Source organism: Babylonia areolata, chromosome 27 (genome assembly GCF_041734735.1).
Source record: "Babylonia areolata isolate BAREFJ2019XMU chromosome 27, ASM4173473v1, whole genome shotgun sequence".
NCBI lineage: Eukaryota > Metazoa > Mollusca > Gastropoda > Neogastropoda > Buccinidae > Babylonia > Babylonia areolata.
Window position 1 is genome coordinate 23686327 of NC_134902.1, and position 21781 is coordinate 23708107.

The window sequence follows — 21781 nt, forward strand, 5'->3', positions numbered from 1 at the left end:
TCCTTATCACAGGAATTTTATTTCCAAAACTACATTCTTGACAACATTCACAGAATTACATGCAAACCATATTCTCCCTTTCTTGACTGATATCTACATGTAAGTCACTGCCACACACACACCACATTGCACACACTCCAACATGCTGATAATGTATGACCAAACACTTTTATATTTCTTCATTCTTCAAACTTTTTTTTTCCTGATTGTAGATTTAATCCTAATAAGATAATGCCAAGATATGGATCGAAAGAAATTGCTCTTCCCTTCTTGGCAACAATGGACACCCTCATAGAAAAACAGCTGGGTGCAACACAGAGTGTGCAAATTACACACACCGTGCCCAAACTGAACAAGAGAGGTAAAAAGTAACACTTCAATGGTCTCCTTCCCAAGAGAAGACATGAAATGTTGTTTTTTTTCAACAGGAGTCATGCTGAAACTCAGTCTGCCCTAAGGTCCAGTATTTCACAGACTTTACAATCAAAAGCTGCATAGCATACGTTCATAACTTTCCTTTTTTACATGTCAAAGTAATGTCACACTTTGTGAGTACAATTTGTAGAAGTCATGTGTGTGCATTTCCACTCCTGGGTTTCAGTAAAGCTCTTTTTTTTAAAAGAGGTGTTAAACAACACATGTTGGCTCTTCCCCTAACCATTCTGCCAAAGGTTTTCCAACAGAACTCATTAACAAACAAGATAGCAAAGAGATGACAAACATAAATTATGCTCAAACACACACAGAGACATGAAGGAAATGTTTTTTCTTTTTTGTATCGTTGAGTGTTCTTCCTAAAAACTGCCAGATAAAAAGAACTGGCGCTCAACAAGCCTTCTCTGCTGTCTTTTGTTCACTAAAGTAGCCATCACCTAAAGAGATGGTGCTAATTTTAAAAAATAAAATAAAATAATAAGTCACTACTGTCTTCCATATTTTCCATGTCACTCCCCTTCCCTTCCCACATGATCAATGTGAAGAAGAAGAAGATGACAAACCATGATCCTCTGTGTGGCCTTGACACACATGCAGATATTCAGCAGTCCTGAACTGCCAAAAAACACACAACCAATATCATGGCAGGCCAGAAAAAAAACCAAAAATAACTTGAATCCAGTGAAAAAAAAACAAAAATGAACAGTAGTTTCAAGTGAGCCAAAAACTACTCATGATGCTCTAGTCCAAACAAGAAGTTTTGGAACAAAACTGCCCGGTGCTCTGTCTGTCTGGTACTGTGCTGTGATGCTGGGCAGTGTAGCGTCTACTTGCTGGTCAACATTCTCTTGGTGCTGTCCACCGCCTTCTTCCCGAATTCCGGAGCTTCAGCAATGGTGCTGAAGGTAGCAGTCACTCCTATGCATGCCACACAAGCATCCATATTATGCGTCAGTGTGTAAAACAGACATGTACTCAACCATGACAAAAAAAGATATACGTAACAAGCAGAAATGAGGATCCATGACCAAATACCCCATCATGATGCACACAATCTGTACTCTTCCTGTAACTAACCCTGTTCTCATTCTGTAATCATAAATTCTGAATCCCCTCTACAGTCCCAAATATGATGGACAGAAAAGGTATACAAAAAATAAATGAAATAAAAATGAATATCCATATACACACAACTCTCACTAACAAGCAGAAGGACTTCTGTGTTCATACTTTGCAACTCCCCAAGATTACTCAATTCTGTGCACAGACTTATCTAATGTATGACCATTTTTACCATGCCATTTAGCCAGACATAATTATGTGACACTCTAATTTTGGGCATGGGTGATTGCTGACTGGGTTTGAGCTTTCATAATCCAGACAATGCCTTGGATCATATTGTCTTTAATGTTTGTTCTCCATGCATTATACACACACACAAGGAGAAATAAGACATCAGAAAGCCTGCACATCGTATTGTTATACTTTTTGTCACAACATATTGCTCAATGTGAAATTCAGGCTGCTCTCTCAGAGGAGAGTGCAACGCCACAGTAAAGTGCCACCTTTTTTTCTTTCTTTATATTCCCCTTTTCTGTCTGCAAGTGTATTCTTCTACAGAGTGGAACTTTCTACAAAATTTTGCCCATGGACAACCCTTAATAATAATAATAATGGATACTTATATAGCACACTATCCAGAAATCTGCTCTAGGTGCTTTACAAAAACACTTTTGTTAACATAACACATTACATCAATGTTACATACACACACCAAAATGTGACTAAACACACACACACACACACACACACTCAAATACATTTTAACATACATGTGTACCTAAGAGCTACCCTCAACACAATTCATTATCACTTGGCCACCACTCCACATCACAATTAACCCACCAGACATTTCAAGGAATTTAATTACTCGTGGGTCTGAAAACACATCTTTCTGAAAACACTTATGGACAGACCTACCATACATTCCTAATGACGTTCAGTCATAAGCCATGTGAACGCGCTCTCTCACTCCCTCTACATACATATGTGTGTCCATGCGTGTGTGTGTGTCTGTCTGTGTGTGTTCATATATGTGTGTATGTGTCACTGTTTGTATGTGTGTGCGCTTGCTTGAGTGCGAGTGTGTGTAAGTTCAGATTTGTTTATCAAAATATCTGCATATCTTGATTTTGAAAAAGAGCGGAAATAGGGAGGGGTAATTTTATCATAATGTAAAGGTGTGATGGTTGTTAGGTTGCTGGTGTGTGTGTGTGTGTGTGTGTGTGTTTGTGTGTGTGTGTGTGTGAGTCAAAATTTTATTTAAAGATGGTAAAAGCAACAACTGGTTGTTATTTTTTACATCAAGCCAACTGAAAGAAAAAAAAAAGTGAAATGCATACATCTACATTCGGATGAGATGGACGAGTCATTCGGATGAGATGATAAACCGAGGTACCGTGTGCAGCATGTACTTAGCACACGTAAAAGAACCTACAGCAACTAAAGGGTTGTTCCTGGCAAAATTCTGTAGAAAAATCCACTTTGATAGGAAAAACAAATAAAACTGCAGGCAGGAAAAAATACAAAAAAGTGGGTGGCGCTGTACAGTCTGTAGTATAGCGATGCGCTCTCCCTGGGGAGAGCAGCCTGAATTTCACACAGAGAAATCTGTGATAAAAAGAAATACAAATACATGAATAGGTGCACACAAGATCAGTGTGGTAATGAAGTAATTCATTTCTGTTTCACACACACATGCTCAAACACCATATCCACCCCATTTCATTCACACAATTTGTGTGTGTTTGTGTGTGTGTGTGCGTGTGTGTGTGTGTAAATAAATAACATAATGCGTAGTCTGAATATGTCATGCTTTTTGGAGTAAAATCATTATTTTCCTTCCTTTTGTAAATAAATAAATGCATATCTGTGTATGTGTTTAATGTTTATTGTAAAGCACTTTGAGCTCCCTCTTAGGGAGGAAAGTGTTCATTAACTTGTAAAGTATCTATCATCATTATTTAAACAAACGTAACACTTGGCTACCATTCTTGTCAAGGAAAAGATGAAAAAATAACTCAGCATTCACCAAACTGATTGGATCAAATCGAATTCATGTGCACAGAAACTATTATGTGCAACTAAAAGGAATGCACATGTGACTATGACTTGTCAGTGACCTAAAACGGATTTCAGATCTACAGAAAGAAACAATGGAATACTTATGTGGGCAAATTAATTTTCATTTTGTTGTCTGAGAATCTGTGTAAAGCTAAACTCACAGGGTTTTTTTTTTATCGATAATTAAGTTAAAAGATAACAAAAACAAAAAACAACTGAAGGTTGACAATTGTTTTGTTTCATGATCTTAGGGGATAACATGAATATTGTGTTGGAGATCTATTTTCATCCCTTTCTGTAATTAAGAATAAGAATACTAATGATAATACAAATAATAATAATAACAAATAACAATTATCCCTTTCATTATGTACACCAGTGCTAGCTGAAAGCTCACCCTTGTTCCAGAATGACAGCACAGAATTGTTCACATCACTTGTGGATGGGATCTGAAAACAACAATAATATCAATGCTGTCAGTAAGGTGTCTCTCCAATTCTAAACTGAGAAACTGAGCAGAGATTTTTTCCACTTGTGCTTTTAACATTCACACAACACATTTTTAAACATTCGCAAGACATTTTCCAAATGACTTTAACACCAAACGCTGCCCATTTGAAAGGATTAGTTGTTGTTTCTGTTTTTTTAATTAATTAAGTTACTTCAAAATAGATAGTATATCTTTTAAAAGGTTAGTGATAGTACATTGAGTTAGCTGGTGTCAAAACATGTTTTCCGCCTTCATATTTCAGCTTGTTTCTGTGCTTTGCTTTTGAAAAGTATGCGGTCTGATGTTTAATCAAATTAATGAGATGCAGAGGGTCGGGTCAAAAATAAGCTTTGTAGACACACTGAGAACAAACAAATCTGTTTGAAAGAGAGACAGACCAAAAGTGATATTCTTCTTTCCTCTTCCATCCACTATCTTGGTGTCATACTTGACCAGTCTCTTTCCTATCAGCAGCATGTTGCAAATGTATGCCAACTGTGTTACTTTGAAATTAGCAGAATTGCATCCATTCATCATCTCCTGACATAAGATGCAATCAAAACTCTCCTCTGTGTCTTTGTGCAGTCCCGCCTGGATTATTGTAATTCCCCACTTGTTGGTTCACCTAGCTACCTCATTGCTACTACAGTGCTAGGCTTCATAAAGTCCAGAACTATGCTAATAGTCTTGTCTTTTGTTCCTGTAAATTTGATCATGTCTCTCCTCTCCTTCATACTTTTACTTGGTGTCACATAGCTCCACACATGTGCGGGGTATGTTGTTATATAGTTACTTACATTGGTTTTGGGTTATTGGTTTTTTTAATTTTCCTATCTCTCTTGTTTATTGGATTTTGTTGTGTTGTTGCTTTTTTATTATATTTTCTAGGTAATGATGATCAAAATGGTTTACCAGGACTTGCAGTGCATACTCTAATCAAGGATTATCTGGAATTGGATTTTTTTTTTTTTTTTTTTTTTTTTTTAACTTGGTGTCACAGAAGAGAATGCATGCATGACCTAGAAATATATGCAGCAGAAATGGAAGAAGAAAAAAAGTATATATTTATTATATACATATCTAAATATATAATACACAATAAATAATCAGAAAATCCCTACAGCACGTAACATGGTCACAAGGTGCAAACTCAGCAACTCCTTTCATTAATTTATAGCAACATGCAATCCAGTCATGTTTCTTTATCAATCACACATGAACCACATTCATGCTCTCTCCTTCACCTTAGCAATATACTCAGAGGCGGTGGGGGCAACACTGCTGCGGACAGTGTGGAGAACGTGGGAGCCCTCTGTGGTGTCTGTGCTCCACACCCCCTGCTTTGCAGTGGCGTATATCGCCCCTCCACCAATCACCACCTTTGTCACGTTCCTGTGACATTACCTTGCCCTCATATAATGTCCACCACAATATACCTTTAAATATAAAACTGTATACATGGTGTGTGGTGTGTCCAAATAAACCACTGGAGAGTTCTGTGCTTATATGACTTACAGAGGCGCGTGACATGATCTGTGCTCCACAAGTTGACTGGTTATCCAAAATTTCGAGCAACAAAGGCAATCAAGAGAGGCAGAACATGCAAAATTCTTCTTTTTTGATTTTTTGCCTCTTATTTTGTTCTTTTTTAATGTGTATGTGATGGCACTTCATTGTACAGAGTTTGGTTGTAGCAATGGAGGCTATCAACTTAAGAAATGGGGGACAGCACATGTTTGCTGCTTTTGCCCACGTCAGTCGCCTTTGGCATTGCTTGTGATTTTGAGTAAAAGTTAGATGCGCATGCACAAGATCCAAGATGACCGCAGATTTCTCCAGTGGTCTATTCTGAGTATTCATCTTTGATATCAATGAAAGGAAAGGGAGAGCTGATGACGGTGTCTAAAAACTAAAATCATAAAATAAAATAAAATGAAAATAGAAACAGTAATCTGTTTTGTGACCATTTCAATGTAAATGAATTCAGACACACACACTCTCTCTCCATCTCTTTCTGCCACACAGTATGTAAATCATTATGCCCGCTCACGTGTGTGTCACAAACGAATGTACGTGAGTTTTAATTTTTATCTTTGTTCCCCTTTCTTCTTTTCTCCCCTAGTTTCTCTTCATTCTTTTTGAATACTTTCCTTTTCAGACTGAATTGTGAGTTCTGTACTGAAAACTGAACTATAAAACAACTAAAACTATCATTCACAGGAGACGTGAAACAGCTGAAGCTACTGCTGAGTACGCGTTTGATAGTTAAAGGTCTGTTCAATCTGTGTATCAGTATGTGTATATATAAATCATACTGTGTCCAATCATTCACAGCCACTGTACGTTAAACGATGATTATTAACCACGGTTAATGCTGATGAACACCAAATATTATCTAAGTAACTGACTAAATACCCTAGTGAAGGTCATCATATAAGTATATAACAATTTTTATAAAGTTAGTGATTCCCTCTTAAAATTGAAATCTTCCACAATACGTTCGTCCCTGACGAAACAAAGTTTGAGTGAAATGTGACATCACTGTTATCAAATATATTAACAGCTTAGTGTAGCAAAATACTAAAATAATGTTACATTACTCACTTGACAATACCCATGGCTGCCATCTTGAAATCGAAAGCCGTTGACATTAGAGTTATGTCCCGTAGCCGAATGCGAAATTTTGTCATCGGGAACAACTTTCTGTTGGCTGGTTAAATTTTGAGGGGGGGGGGGAAGAAGAAGAAAAAGAAAAAGTAAGCATAATAATAATAAGAAAAAGAAGATATATATATATTAAAATGATAATTTGTTTGTTACCCCCACCCAAATTCAGCTATTGAAATAGTATTCAACATTATTCAGTAAACTACAAACACATCCACCCGCTCTCTGTCTTTCTCTCAAAACAAAACAAAACACAGAGAGAGAGAGAGAGGGAGGAATGAAATAAGCTGCAGTGCGGCCTGAAACAAAGCATGTATTCCTGCACACATGCTGTCTGCTTCAATATTCTTTACATGTTCTAGACAAGGCCATGCAATGTCATGTTCCAAGATGGGTTCTGCTACAGCATTTCTCTGATCCTCCCAGAGGGCTGGTATCCACAACCCATTTGAGCCCATGGCCCAATGCACCAGTGGCCCAGTGTATCCAAGTCACACAACCTGTGGGCATACTGTATCAAGCTGACCCTGGCAAGCACATGCTGGCACACACAATTCTACCATTGCTCACATACACACAATAGACACAGATAATCCCCCATTAACCACCCACCTCCACACACACACGCACACATACAAAGGCGTACATGATACTCAAACACACACACATGCGTACACACACATTGACTCATGCATACTACCATCTCACAAAAAAAAAGAAAAAAGAGACAGACATTGAAGGAGGAAAAGGCCATGAGGCCTAAGCAGACAACCTGTCAGTCCCAACACTACTACTACTACTACTACATAGCACACAGACACACAGTCTGAAGTCACAGCTAGTGGGTTAAATGTATCACAAGCATTTTTCGTTGATACAGGATTCAGTTGCAAGTGAGAAAGGTGCTGTTGCTACTTTTATCCTCCAGATCCAAACAGGGGTCAAAAGATATAGGTTTTCTTAATTCTTGTTCAAAACGTAAGCCTTTGCACTTATATGGTTACCTGTGTTCATACGTATGTGTGTGTGTGCGTGTAGGTGCCAGCATGCATATGTCCTGTGAGTGCATTTTGTTCATGTATGCATACTCTTACTGTTCCTGTGAAAGCATCCTCTCATGTTCTCACATGCATGGCATATGTTGGATGAGGTCATGTACGCATGCTTGTGTGTCTGTTTGCAGACACGTAAGCAAAAAACATACATACAGTTGTTGAGTGCCAACGTTTTGCTTTACTGTTACTGAATTGAACTCCTAAGAGCTTTATATCAGTGTTAACTCATCATTATATTAACAGCATTCATCTGTTTGTTTTGTTTCAACAGGTAAACTTGTAAAAGCAAGCAAAAATCATTGTAGCCTGCATTGCTCTTCCCAATGACGCTTGGATTACCAGGTCCTGTCTATGATTATGTTGATTCAAATGATTATGTTACTGGACTTGAGCTGGTAATGCTAATAACATGTCAGGTCAATTGGCTGATAAAAGAATTGTTTAAAGATATGTCTGTTCGCGATATCAATGTTTTGGGGTTTTGTCTTCTTTTCAGTAGCATGGTGAGAAAAAAATAGTCATGTTCTTTATTCAGCATGCCTTGTCAACAATATATGTATATATATATATATATATACATATATATGTTGTTTTTTTAGGTGTTATTTTTGGTGGTGGAGGGAGAGGGTAGCGGGGAAGGAGGGGGGGGGTGAGGAAGCAGAGAGTAGGGGTGCTATTGGTATGTCGTTACATCTTGCTTGATGAAATACCCATTGTGTCACAATATGTATGCGCAAGAAGCATTAACTTACAATGCTGGATATCATTATCATTGGACCATCTAAGGTCAGTCCTGAGACATCCGATAGTGACCAATGTCTTGGAGCCTGTGGGTAATTGTCATGGTTGTCCACATTTCAGAACCAAAAGGCTTCACGGAGGTGTTAAAAATTCTGATTTTATTAGTGATTTTATGAAGTGAGAGTGTGTTGAAGGCATGTCTGGCCTTTCTAACTGTATAAATGCTACTTCTGCCATCTTTGTCAATATGGGATTGCAGCCAATGTACTTTTTGTGTTTAAGTGTATGTATCTGTTTGTTTATGTGCTTGTGCGAGTGTCTGCTTGTGTTTCGTCTGTCAGTATGTGTGTGTGTGCGTGTGCATGAGTGTGTGTTCTTTCTTTAACATTTTTTCAATTTGAATGATATTAGACATATCACGTGTGTGCATGTGTGTGTGTGTGTGTGTCTGCGTGTGTATGTGTGAGATGGGGGGTAAGGCGATTACGGAGGGGGATATGTGTGTGTGTATGTGTCAACACATACATGTGTGTGGCTGGGCCCAAATGTGTCAAAGACTCTAAACTTCTGTCAACATGTGTGTGACTGTAGTTTCTGTGTATTTCTGAATCCATAATATGTGATGCAGACAGGATTGAGGGGCGGGCAAGGGGGCTTGGGGGCTGTGACAGACAAAGTAATCTGGAAAGGAACACGCATGAACTCACACAGACATAGAGGAAGCAACCCAAACATACAAGGCAAAAAAATCAACTCAACACAAAAAACTCATTATCTTAAACTTTAATTTATAAATCTGTTTTCTAGCAAAGAGCATAATTTGAAATTCATTCATAAAATAACTTTTTCTTAAACAAGGAATCATTGTTGCATAAATGTAAAGTAACAAGATAATAAAACAAAAGAATAAGCAGATTTAAACTGCTACAACACCCCCCAAATAATCATAAATTCTTTTAAAATTCAAAAATTAAAATTAAAAAAATGTATGACAATGTCATATTATGTCAAAAAACGCTACAATTTAAACTGCAAAAACATATCAGCATTTTTTTTCTTGGGGATAGGGAGTATACATTAACCCTTTTGGCACATTGTATTCAAATGCAGCCACTTAGCAAAGCAGCAATGTTGCATCTGTGCACCATACAATTTAAAAATGCATCTAATGGGGGTGCACTACTTCTTGAACTGTCATTTCACGAGCAGGTAAAACTACCTCTTGAACTTTCCTTTCGAAAGCAGATACACTATCAAAAATGTTTTTCAGTAACATGACTGGGCAAGTTGAGTGCACTTTGAGCTTGAATAGTTAGGAAGACTGGTAATGGGACTTCATGGTGAATTTCATCAATCAAACACTTTTATTGAATCCATAACGCAAAAAGGGAGAGGTTGAGCAGCATTTACAGAGTTTTCCTTCCATTTTTCTGCTTTTTGAATTTAAAAAAATATAGAAATCAGATTCCTCATCTTGTACCTCTTTCATTAGATTTACATTAAATTCAAAGCAAACTTTCCCTTCACAATAAATTTTCACTTTAACTCCTTATTTTGAGTTGAAAATAGTGAAATACAAAACAAAAACAGGAGCAAATTTCTGGGTCAAGCTCTGCAGAAGACTAAGTTGGGTGTTAGTTTTGTTTGTGGGTGTTTGGTTTTTTTGTTTGTTTGTTTTGTTTTTCTTGCTGCTCCATTTTCTGTACTATTTTTACAGCTTTTTTTTCCCCCCCTTTCTTGTGTCTGGCAGTGTAAGGAAATACAACATCACTTTTCTGAAGAAAGCAGCCTGTTCTGCTTCTTGTTTACCAGTATTATCAGGTATGAGAGAAAAACAAAAAACAGTCACTGTCAGTCACAGTTCTGACAGAATCCTGATGATACTAAGAGACTTGGGCTGAGACAGTATCGTTATCCTTCCGCATGTCTGAGTTTTACGTCTCTTAGAGGACAAATATCATCTTTTGTTCTTCATAGTTATGACCAACAGTAGTGAAATGATATCAGTAAGACAAAGACATGATCCAGATTACATATGACCATCACTCCCCAAGAGTCAACAAGTGTCTTTCCACTTCAGCTGTTCAAGTGTCCAATGGTGAAGCAAATCCATTTCACCTCAACGTGACCCCCAGCCGCTGGGCGACCTTGAGGCGAAGGACACTCTGCAGCCTCCAGGATGTGATGTAAGACAGGGCGTGGTCATGGGACTGGAACACCAGGCGGTAGCACCGACTGGTCTTACCGCTGTCAGCCTGATCAAAGCAGTCAACCAGACTGACGCTGGTGACGGTGTCATCGGCCACTTCTCGCACCACGTCCATAAACTCCTCCTCCTCAAAGACACGTTGCGGGTTCTCCCAGAAGCTGACATCATGCACAAAGCGGACTGGGTAAAGGCTGAAAGGTCGGAAGGTTGAGAAGGAGGTCAGCGGGTTGTCCGTCTGCGAGAACTGCCCCAGGAACCTCTTGTCTTCTGACCAGAGGAGGCGAACATCTGGCAGACGCAGAGCATGGAGGAGGATGGTGTCCAGATACAGTATAGCTCCAGACATGGGTTTCCTCGCCGGGTCTGACCCCTCCTCAGAGCCGTGATGCTGCCCGGCGTCAAAGGTGAACGTGTGACCCAGCGTGGCAAAGCTGTGCGCACCTTTCGTCTGCACGGTGAAAGCCATGTCCACATTCAAACTGCCGGACTCGACAACTTTCACGCACTTTGCCATACGGGCCGTGCTGAGCCCGGCAGCAGAGTCTTTATCCATCACTGCCTTCAAGGCTGTGCTCAGCTGGTTTCTCAGCTCATCTGTACCATCCTCTGTCTCTGTCAGCACCAGAACCTCGTGACTGGCAGCCAGTTCTGAAGGGCAGACAGGACACCGGCGGTAAACAATGCCAGAGGTCAGCACACCTGTCCTGGACTTGGTTTCCATGTGGTGTTGAAAGTGGGTGAGGTTTTCCAGCAGGGAGCAACGCAGATGGAACAAAGTGCTCCCAGGTGTGGTGACTGAACTCTGGGTGGAATCTGCTTCGATCTTTGACCTTTTGGCCTGTGAGAAATCTCCCCCTGAATCAGAAGCGTTACAGTCACCTGTCTCCATGGTCTCTGCGGCAACCTTGCTATCGCCCGCATCCTCTGCTTGGCGCTCTGACGTGATAAGCGCACAAGATGAGAGGTGTGAGGGGCGATCATCACCTTCACTTGACCCTTCAGAGAAGTTGTGACCTGCCTGTGACGGGTCAGGCTGTGATACAGTGTGCAGGACAAACACAGGGGAGCTCAGAGGTGGGAAGGTGGGACGACTGCTGTCAGCTATGCCCAAGGTACCCTCCCCTTCAACCCCCTCCCTGTCCACACCATGTCGGAAGGGCTGGAGCGGAACTACACGGTCAGTGCTCTGGTTCCCATCACTAGCTGCTGCATCGCTGCCACCTGTTGCCTTGTCGTCACAAGCTGTCGATGTGTGGCCGTCGGTGACCCCCTGACCCGGCCCTACGGCCACTTTCTGCCTGTTCTCCAGCTCCTTGCGCTCCTTGCTGCAAGGTCCCTGCAGTTCACAGTCCCCTGCATCTGCTTGCAACGCTGTCAGGCTGTCGTCTGTCTGACACCTGTCGCTGTCTTCCGCTTCAGGTGCCATGACGTCACCATCAATCTGCCCGTTGTCACTGTCCATGTTGGTGTCGACCTCATCTCTGACACATGGCATGGCCCTCAGGGAGGACGTGTAGCCAGGCAACACCTTCGGCAGGAGGGGAGAGTTGGCGGGCAGGTGGATGAGGGAGGGGAAGGCGAGGGAGAGTCGGGTGGTAAGGTGGTGGAGGAGGGTACAGACTGGGTGGCCTTTCTTGTCCAGCAGACTCCACCTGCACAATGCACACCACACTGCGTCTAATCACACTGGCATTGTTCTTTCATCATAAAATGTTGGCAGTTATCATGACTTGCCACTGCTTGAATCTGATAATGACTGTGTTAATTGACACAGACAATAAAAACACAATCCAAATCAATACTTTTCCCTTTATGTCCTAGTCATGTTTATGCCTCTGCACAACATAAAACAAGTTAATCCCTTTTTAAGCAACATTGCCACATTGTTTCCATAACAGCCAAACACAATGAACATCTCATTATCATTTTCTAATCTAATACAAATACAATTTGTACATTATCATTTTCTAATCTAATACACATACAGTCATCCTTCAAGCCACTTTAAAACTTTTCCTTTGCCTAAAGGAAGTAATACACAAGAGAAATGCTTCAAAACCTTGACTGCTGCTGATGTGTACGCTTGTCAGTGAAGAGCCGTCAACCAAGTAAGATAAGACTGAGATTAAAGGTCAAGATGTCAGTCACCAGTCTTTATATTGGACTTCTTCCTCATGGGATTTTATCACCTCTATTAAGCAAAACCCATTACATCATTAATAAAAAAAAAAATGTTTTTAAAAAGTACACAAATAGTTGGGACTGCCATCAAAACTGAAGCCACACTGACGTTTTACCAATGTTAGCGGTCAAGGGGTTAATATATGCACACCTGTCATCAACCAGTCAAGGAGTTGATATATGCACACTTGTCATTGACCAGTCAAGGGGTTAATATATGAACAACTGTCATCAATCAGTCCAGACGTTAGTTTCAGTTTCAGTAGCTCAAGGAGGCGTCACTGCGTTCGGACAAATCCATATACGCTACACCACATCTGCCAAGCAGATGCCTGACCAGCAGCGTAACCCAACGCGCTTAGTCAGGCCTTGAGGGAAAAAAAAAAGAAAAAAAAGGTGAATAAATAATAGATAAGCTTACACAAATAAATAAATTAATAAATAATAAATATAATAATATATGCACACCTGTCATCTACCAGTCAATGGGATTAATATATGCACTCATGTCATCAACTAGTCAAGGGGTTAATATCTGTACACCTGTCATCGACCAGTCAAGGGGTTGATAAATGCACACCTGTCGTGTTTTCTCCGGACATATGTGGGCACAACAAACTGCTGATCAGTCTGTGACATGACACAGCGACCGAAGTTGACCACTGGCATGCTGATCGTGGGTGCTGCTTCAAACACATGAGTTAGGGCACTCTCTGTGTGAAAGCCTTTGTCCTGAAATCTGAAACAAAGTCAGTGCTTTCAGTATTTCAGATTTTGTGTCCGTGTTGATATATATATATATGTTCTGAAATCTAACACGTTAAAATGATTGCATGCAGGATTTTACCCAAGACATATAAAAGAAAAAGTATTTCAGCATGTTCTGTAATCTGTAATGTCCAGTCATTCATTGCAACCTACCTTCACAAACTGCATATATGCCAAACATCGTCTGTCCTAAAATCTCAAGTCAGAACATTCAGTGTTTTACCTAGGTAGCACAGTTTGTGTCCAAATCACGTAAGTCATGAATTCATCTTTTACACAGATTTTTCCTGGATGGAATATTTTTCCAAAGGTCTTCATACTACCAAAACCCAATGCATTCAACGAAACTCTTTTCAAAAAACAGATGGAGAGCTGGGCTTGAAATATATAAAAATACTGTCTCTCTCAAGAATCCTACATTTCCCCATTTACAAAGTTAATAATGTTTATGTTTTTATCACAATCAGCTCAAAATCAGGCCATTTAGTGTCTTAAGAATTTCAATGTGTTTGTTTGTGCATGTATTTCAAGAAGGGGAGAAGGCAGGATTTTTTTTCTAATAAAGAAAAAAAAAGGAAAAAGAAATCTGGAGTCAAGATAAGCAAATATTTATTTTTAAAGTGTTGGTGCTAAATACTTTATTCCATCATTACCTTTTACCATTTAGATGAAACGAATGCAGTCACAAAACAATTGGCAATAATAAAAGCAGTATCATTCTGCATATGACTTTCACAAACCATACATTAGGTAACTACTGTCCCCAAACTGTTGAAAACTGACTCAGCTTTAGATCCAACCACTAGCTGTACCAAATTACTTAGTAACACAGATGCTCCAATCACCACCTTGATGCCAACAGTACCAGTTTACCTGAATCCAACACTCTTGTAACGGACAAATTCCTCAGCCTGGAAAGGATGGATCTGTGTCAGAATGAAGCCTGCATTGGCTGCCATGGAAACCACCTGCCAGCTGTCATGCCATGATCTCATTGGCTGATCCGCTGGTGTGCCCCCTTGACCTTTGCAAAGAGTGACCATAACCTGGCCCTTTTCAGGGTCAAGGATGTTCTTCACACTGAAAGAAATGGAAACTATCCAAATTGTGATCTCAGTCTTCTGTTTCCATACTTTTTTTTTACCAAAAAAGATTATGTAATACAGAACAGTTTCCCTTAGAAAATAAATATAAAAATTTCCATAGGTTAATGACATGCCCAGAAGAAAAATAAAGCATAACACTTAACAGTCAACCTCTTTGACATAAAGACATTAAAGAATATGATGCACACATACATTTTTTTTTAATGTGCACACAGTATAGACTGATACACACACACACAAAAAAAGAAGTCATTTTTGAAATATTAAGGAGCACATGTGTTTACATGGACACACACACACACACACACACACACACACACACACACACACAACAGAGTCACACACAAACATCACAATCACACATACACACACACATGCACAGGAACGGACTCCCACTGGGAGTAGTAAATGAAATTCCACTGTGGCAATGAACACTACTGAAAGTATGTTTTGAACTACATAAACGTAGTTCAGTAAACAAGATTAGAAAGTCTAATAGTTTTTGGAACCTTGGAGAAGAAAAGAAAAAGAAGAGAAAAAAGGAAACAAGTGACAAATCAGCATTTTGACTCAAACAGTTTTTCTCAAAGATGGCATGTTTTTTTTCTTCTTTCTTTCTTTCTTTCTTTCTTTTTTCTTCTTCTTTTTTTCCCCTGTCCTCTTCACATGGTTGTCCAAATAATGTACTTTTCAAATGTTTGTTCTTTAAAACAAAAAATTGATTCTTTTTTTCTTTCAATAAGACAAATGATAATCAATCAACATTTCATATATATAATTATATAACATAACACATTTTATAGACAATTAAAACTTAAGAGTGACCTGCTGAAGAAGTCAGACAACAGCTCTCTGTTTTTCTTGATGTTATGTCGATCAGCCAAGGGGAAGTTGAAGATGACTCGGTCAAAGTGATAGAAATTGATGTCAGGGTGGTTGTGCAAGTCAGTAGCATCCACTTCAAACAGAACTGTTCCACCTGCACGTGCACACATACATCTGACATTGCACTGTCAGTAGATCTATGCTCTAATCACTGTCGGATACACTTGAATAGATGCTCTGAATCAATGGCTGTGAAATACAGCATCACACACCTCTGTTTCTTCTTCTTCTTCAATACACCTCTTCATTTTTGCATAGGACCATCAGTGACTGGAACTGCCTGCCCCACGAAGCTGTGGAGGCCAAAACATTTGACACTTTTGTGTCAAGGGTCCCCAAGCAGTAAACACCACTTCCAGTACCACCCCATCCCCATACCACCTCCCCCACCCAATCCCCACTCCAATCCCGCTAACTTATGTCCCTCCCCAATCCCCAGCTCCACTGGAATGATGCCACCTTTACCTCTACCTCTTCTTCACATCATCAAGGAACACCAACTCAGCAACTGCATAATATTAGCAACGACCCCCCCCCCCCCGCCCCCCACCTCACACACACACACACACACACACCCCACCCCTCCCACACACACACACCCCTCCAGTTTAAGGTGCCAGAATAATCAATCCGTATGATTGTGGGCCCTCAACAACGAAGATGAGGAAGACGAGAGAGAGGTGGGCACGGAAGCAAGACAGTAAAACAAACGTGATATACATGTAAATAAGTCTCCAAATAAAACTGATCGTGAGAAAACAACACATTTGCTTTGTCCAACTTAACACAGCATATTACCAGCTTTCTCTAGGAAGTCAATGTTGGATGCCGCCAGCTGATGATTCTCTTGCACTGCTGTGAAGGTCTCCCTGCAAGTGGCGATCATCTGAGGTCCTGAGATGGTCCCTCCCTCCACCAGTGAGGCCGACAACGAGAAGTTCCCTTCTCCAACCAACAAAATACGTCCCTCTGTCGGTTCCTTCATGGTTAATAAGCACCGGCGGTGGAGAGCGTCTCACCGAAGTAATATGCGGTATGTCTTTTTTCTGTACTTTAGCTTATGTAATCTTCGGACAGCGTGGTCACAGAAAACTGACAATGAATCTAACTGAGACAACAGAAAACCAAAAGGTTTTCCATACATGCGGAAACAGACGACGCGCCAAGCGTGCATCCCATGGGAAGCCACTCTGGACACCCTAAATTTCTTCCGACGCAAAACCATTCTCACGCCTGATCTGCCCCCTGGGCTTTTTTGATGTAATACACAGACACTTATATCCCCTACTATGAGATGTTAGTGTCTATGTGTAAAACAACAATTGTTACCCCGCTTTCGTCAGATCGATCAACGGCCTTAGGCCTAGTGCTTGAAGTGAAATGTTTTATATAAAGAAAGGTTGAAATGAACAGTGTGACAGATATGGCCCGGACAAGACAACTGGAGCCAATGTTATTGCTTTGGTCATTGTTGTCACCCATTGTACAGGATTTTTTTTTTTTTTTTTTTTTTTTTTTTTTTTACTTAATAAACCAAACCCTGAGAGACACAGACTGTGATAGCCGTCTGTGTGTGTATCTGTGTTTGATGCAAGCATATACATGTATTTTCTTGTTTAATAACAGTATCATTTTGCTGATTAGTGCATGCAGAGTGTTTTCTGGCTATGACATGGATTGAATGTAAAATATTTCATATTATGCATGCATGCAAACACGTAGGAGGGATGGTGTGTTCAGGGATTAGCAGCTGCATATATGACCCAGAAGATCTGAAAACACCCCATCTTTAACCCACTAGATGTTGCAACATGATCGAACCCAAGACAGTCAGATTGAAGTCAGTCTAACACACTAACCCAGCAGCTGTGTTGTTTTTTTTGGGGGGTGGGGGGGGGTTAAATATTTTTTTTAACCCATTTTAAATGCTTCAATAACATTGGCTGTATGCGTCTCCATTTGGAGAACAATAGCTTCATTGGTAGTTTATATACTGTTTATGTATGTTTGTGCATGCCAATGTATGTGCATGTGTTGAGGGCAGCTGCTATGCATGTATGTATGTATGCATTGCGCGCGCGCACGTGTGTGTATGTAGTTTGTTTTTTTGTTTTTTAGTAACATTTTGGTGTTTGTATGTAACATTGATGTAATGTGTTATGTAAACAGAAGTGTATTTGTAAAGCACTCAGAGCAGATTTCTGGATAGTGTGCTATATGAGAATCCATTATTATTATCATTACATTTACACCCCTTTTCCAGTTTTGTTATCTCCTTTGAACTCTTTTCAACTAGTTCTGATTGTCTTTTGGACACTTTTTTTTTTGGGGGGGGGGTGTGTGTGTACCTTGTCTTTTACTCAAAGTCACATTGCTTGTGTGTCCAATGAGACTGCTGCCAGCAAAGAAAACACTTTTCTTTTTCTGTTTGTTTTATGTTGTTGTTTTTTGCTTTTGTCACAAGCCCTTCTTTCAGGCAATAACAGGGTGTGAAACAGCAAATACATGCAATTGTCCATTTTAATGCCTTCATTAATAAATATTATCTATTTCTTATCCCTCTTCATCCTCCATCTCTCATTCTTTGTCGATGCACACACGCACTAAATGTGCAAATGCACTTGCACACACACAAGCGGCACATGTCAGGCCCCTTGTCCCTTTGAGAACCATCTGAATGCTTCCTGAACATTCAAAACTGAATGACTCTAAACAAGTTACAATTGAACGCAGACAAAACTGAAGCAATGATCATAGGAACTAAAAAAACTCTCTTCCATCACAGCTGACAAAATCAAACTTGGCAGTACATCCATCCCTCTTTCCAGCTCAGTCAGGAACCTTGGTGTTGTCCTTGACAACACACTGTCCATGCAAAAATTTATCAGTCAGACATGTCAATCCTGCTACTATCAATTGCGACACATCAGTTCCATTTGGAATTATCTGTCCACCAATGCAACATCTAGACTTGTCGTTTCTCTCATTCTCTCTCACCATGACTACTGTAACTCCCTATTGTCTGGTTTGTCTGCTTCATCCATTCAATCCTTTCAGCGCATATAAAAAACTCTTCTGCCTGACTCGTCCTCAGAAAGATAAGATCTGAGCACATCACTCCTATTTTGCAACATCTCCATTGGCTCACACAGAATAAAGTATAAGATCAGCACTCTATGTTATAGATGTATTCACAAATCTGTCCCTTCCTGTCTTTGTGGCTGGCTTCACCTCTACACTCCATCTCACTCTCTACGATCGGCTTCGGATCCACTGTTTGCGCATACCCAGATTCAAACACTCCACTGTTGGACGCTGTTCTTTCTCTGTCTCTGGACCTTGTATTTGGAATGAACTTCCTCTTTAACTTCGTCAGATCTCCGCACTCAGCTCTTTTCAAGTCTGGCCTTAAAACCACCTCTCCTCCTTCTTCTTCTTTGCGTTCGACAGCTACGCAGTCAGGGTCCAAGTCCGAGGGATGCCACAAACTTGGATGTCCGGTGAAGATCGGCTGCCGTCCCCCAGAGCTTGGTGTTGAGGTCAGCACCCCCAGGCCAGGACTGCTGTCGAATATTCTCATGCAGGGGGCAGTCTTGGAGAATATGGGATGGGGTCTGGTCAGCCTGGCCGCAATCACATAGGGATGTGGCTGCCACTCCAATCCTCTTCAGGTGTGCTCGGAGGCCGCAGTGTCCTGTGCGAAGGCGGTAGATGGTAGTCTGGTGTCTTCTCTCCAGTGTCCTGATGGGATCTTGGTGTGCCTGGTAGCCTCTATTCAGGGTGACCCAGCCTCTTCGGAATCTGCTGCGGAGGAGTTTTTGCTTCAAAACCACCTCTTCGCAAGATAGCCTCCCTCCCCTACCTCTTCCTTGTCTTCAGTTGTGTGTGAATGACTGGTGTGAAAGTGCTTAGATTTGTCTCTGCACAAGACTGGCGCAATAGCCAAATGGTTAAAACGTTGGACTGAGGGTCCCGGGTTCGAATCGTGGTGACGGCGCCTGGTGGGTAAAGGGTGGAGATTTTTACGATCTCCCAGGTCAACATATGTGCAGACCTGCTAGTGCCTGAACCCCCTTCGTGTGTATATGCAAGCAGAAGATCAAATATGTATGTTAAAGATCCTGTAATCCATGTCAGTGTTCGGTGGTTTATGGAAACAAGAACATACCCAGCATGCACAACCCCAAAAGCGGAGTCTGGCTGCCTACATGGCGGGTTAAAAACTGTCATACACGTAAAAGCCTCCTCGCGTATATATGAGTGAACGTGGGAGTTGCAGCCCGCGAACGTAGAAGAAGTCTCTGCACAAGATTCAGCGCTATATAAATACCATTATTATTATCATTATTTTGAGAGGGCTTAAAGAAAGAGTAGGCAAGAGAGAAAATCAAATCAAGTGATGCAGAGTGCTTCATTTTAGTTTTTCCATTTAAAAAACCCAGTGCAATCACTCAGGTGTCCAAGTGTGTGTGTGTGTTTATCTTTGTGTGTGTGTGTGTGTGTGTGTTTATCTGTGTGTGTGTGTGTATGGACACAAGCATGCATTATGTCTGCCTCAGTTTGCACTGTTGGATGCATCATTTGAGGCACATGATCTTGTATCATTTTTTTAAATTTACTTATCTCAGAATTCACAATATTCTACTGATTAAAAAAAAACATATATGAAACTGGGCATTTTTTCAGGAATTAAAAAAAAAAAGATTTCTTCCATTGATTTAAACTTGAATAAAAGTGAACAAAGACCTACAAAATACAACTGCGAGAAATTGTGTGTTTTCGCTCTTTGGCATAAGTGGGTGCTTGTTTAATTGATATAGAACTATTCAGCATACAAATTATGGCTTTATATTTTGATCCATGACTGCAGCAAGAAAAAGAGATACTGCATCTGGTGATCAATGGAGTAACTATGGGAGCTTTTTCCACCCATGAAATACGCTAAGGCACACAAAATTTAACTCACAATGAGGGTAAAAAACACTTCCATTTGATCAAGGTATTTTTTTGCATCTGCCAAGGCTGGCTGATGCTGGAATATTCGCAAACTCACGATCAACCATTTTCTAGTTTTATAAAGGATTATATAGAGAAACTCAATTAGTCAGCAGAATCTGGTCACTTCCAAGGGATTGATCTTCACACAAATGACACATTTTCTCTGTCTGTGGGTGCAAACTAATGCATAAAAGTTTTGTCATTCAGCTTATGATTTGAGGCTTTTTGTATGAATTTGTCTGTCTACAATGAGCTATGGGTCTTGTAGAAAGCAGACACAGACACTAATCATGTCATAAACAAACCAGTTGTTCCAGGTTAACCAATTATATGAATTAATACAAATCACGTACAATACAAACTGCAGACACAAAAATTCACCCATCCATAGAAATACACAAAGAAAAAGAAGCTTGCAAATTTTTATTTTTATTTTCTGTAAGAAATGCACACATGCCAGATAAATGATCAAGCTAGTTTCTGTACAGTAATTCTTCACCAGTGTGAAAGAAAGCACATCATATCACAAACACAATGAACCATCAAAAATATACTACAGCACGAAGTACAACACATTTAAACATAATTATCTAACAAAACAACACAAACATTACATCAAATGACCGCCCCCCTCCATCTTTCCCTTAGAATACAAAAAAGAAACAGTAAAGTTGCACCCTCATAACAATAGGAAATGGTACATGAATGCGAAGAATAATTTTGTGACCAAAGATGACACACAAAAGATGGTATGTAGTATGTATACATTCCTGACATGTACTACCTCTTTTGAAAAGTAACTTTAACATCAAAATTTGTATCATTGTGGTGGGTAATGAAGAAAATGAGTGAAAAAATGTTACCTGTACTTGCAACATGAGATATAGCAGAATCATTTTCATTCTATAACAGAACTGGTAGGGACATGCCTGTGGTAAATCACTAAATGTGACTGTTAAAAATAAACTTTATGACTAACAATATATCAAAGCTTGATTGTACTTGAACCGAAAACCATACTTCAATGGCTTGATTACATCTGGGCTTGAACATGATATCTTGTGTTCAAAGTGACATCAAAGAAGAAGTGCCAGACCATGTTTGAAATTCATGGCAGACTTTG

General features: G+C 40.1%; 2 protein-coding genes across 2 annotated transcripts; both read right to left on the reverse strand.

Moving 5' to 3' along the window:
• Window positions 1-6737, reverse strand: LOC143301135 (MICOS complex subunit MIC13-like). The gene is made up of 4 exons (XM_076615204.1): window positions 6653-6737; window positions 5293-5440; window positions 3956-4007; window positions 1-1353 (listed from the first exon to the last, which is right to left on the reverse strand). The coding sequence occupies exons 1-4, from the start codon at window positions 6697-6699 to the stop codon at window positions 1262-1264; spliced, it is 339 nt and encodes a 112-aa protein (XP_076471319.1). The 5' UTR covers window positions 6700-6737; the 3' UTR covers window positions 1-1261.
• Window positions 6738-10185: 3448 nt separating this feature from the next.
• On the reverse strand, window positions 10186-16826 carry LOC143301010 (ferredoxin-fold anticodon-binding domain-containing protein 1 homolog). The gene is made up of 5 exons (XM_076614998.1): window positions 16459-16826; window positions 15601-15754; window positions 14543-14749; window positions 13482-13640; window positions 10186-12372 (listed from the first exon to the last, which is right to left on the reverse strand). The coding sequence occupies exons 1-5, from the start codon at window positions 16643-16645 to the stop codon at window positions 10626-10628; spliced, it is 2454 nt and encodes an 817-aa protein (XP_076471113.1). The 5' UTR covers window positions 16646-16826; the 3' UTR covers window positions 10186-10625.
• Window positions 16827-21781: the final 4955 nt, after the last annotated feature.

What these genes read in the sequence shown, in the direction of transcription:
- LOC143301010 (XM_076614998.1), bottom strand. Translation starts at nt 16,645, where the DNA reads ATGAAGGAACCGACAGAGGGACGTATTTTGTTGGTTGGAGAAGGGAAC. An exon ending in TGACTTCCTAGAGAAAGCTG is followed by an intron (nt 15,755 to 16,458) that starts GTAATATGCTGT and finishes GTGCACGTGCAG; the next exon opens with GTGGAACAGTTCTGTTTGAA. An exon ending in TTGTCTGACTTCTTCAGCAG is followed by an intron (nt 14,750 to 15,600) that starts GTCACTCTTAAG and finishes CATTTCTTTCAG; the next exon opens with TGTGAAGAACATCCTTGACC.
- LOC143301135 (XM_076615204.1), bottom strand. Translation starts at nt 6,699, where the DNA reads ATGTCAACGGCTTTCGATTTCAAGATGGCAGCCATGGGTATTGTCAA. An exon ending in GCAGCCATGGGTATTGTCAA is followed by an intron (nt 5,441 to 6,652) that starts GTGAGTAATGTA and finishes GTAATGTCACAG; the next exon opens with GAACGTGACAAAGGTGGTGA. An exon ending in CCTCTGAGTATATTGCTAAG is followed by an intron (nt 4,008 to 5,292) that starts GTGAAGGAGAGA and finishes TGTTGTTTTCAG; the next exon opens with ATCCCATCCACAAGTGATGT.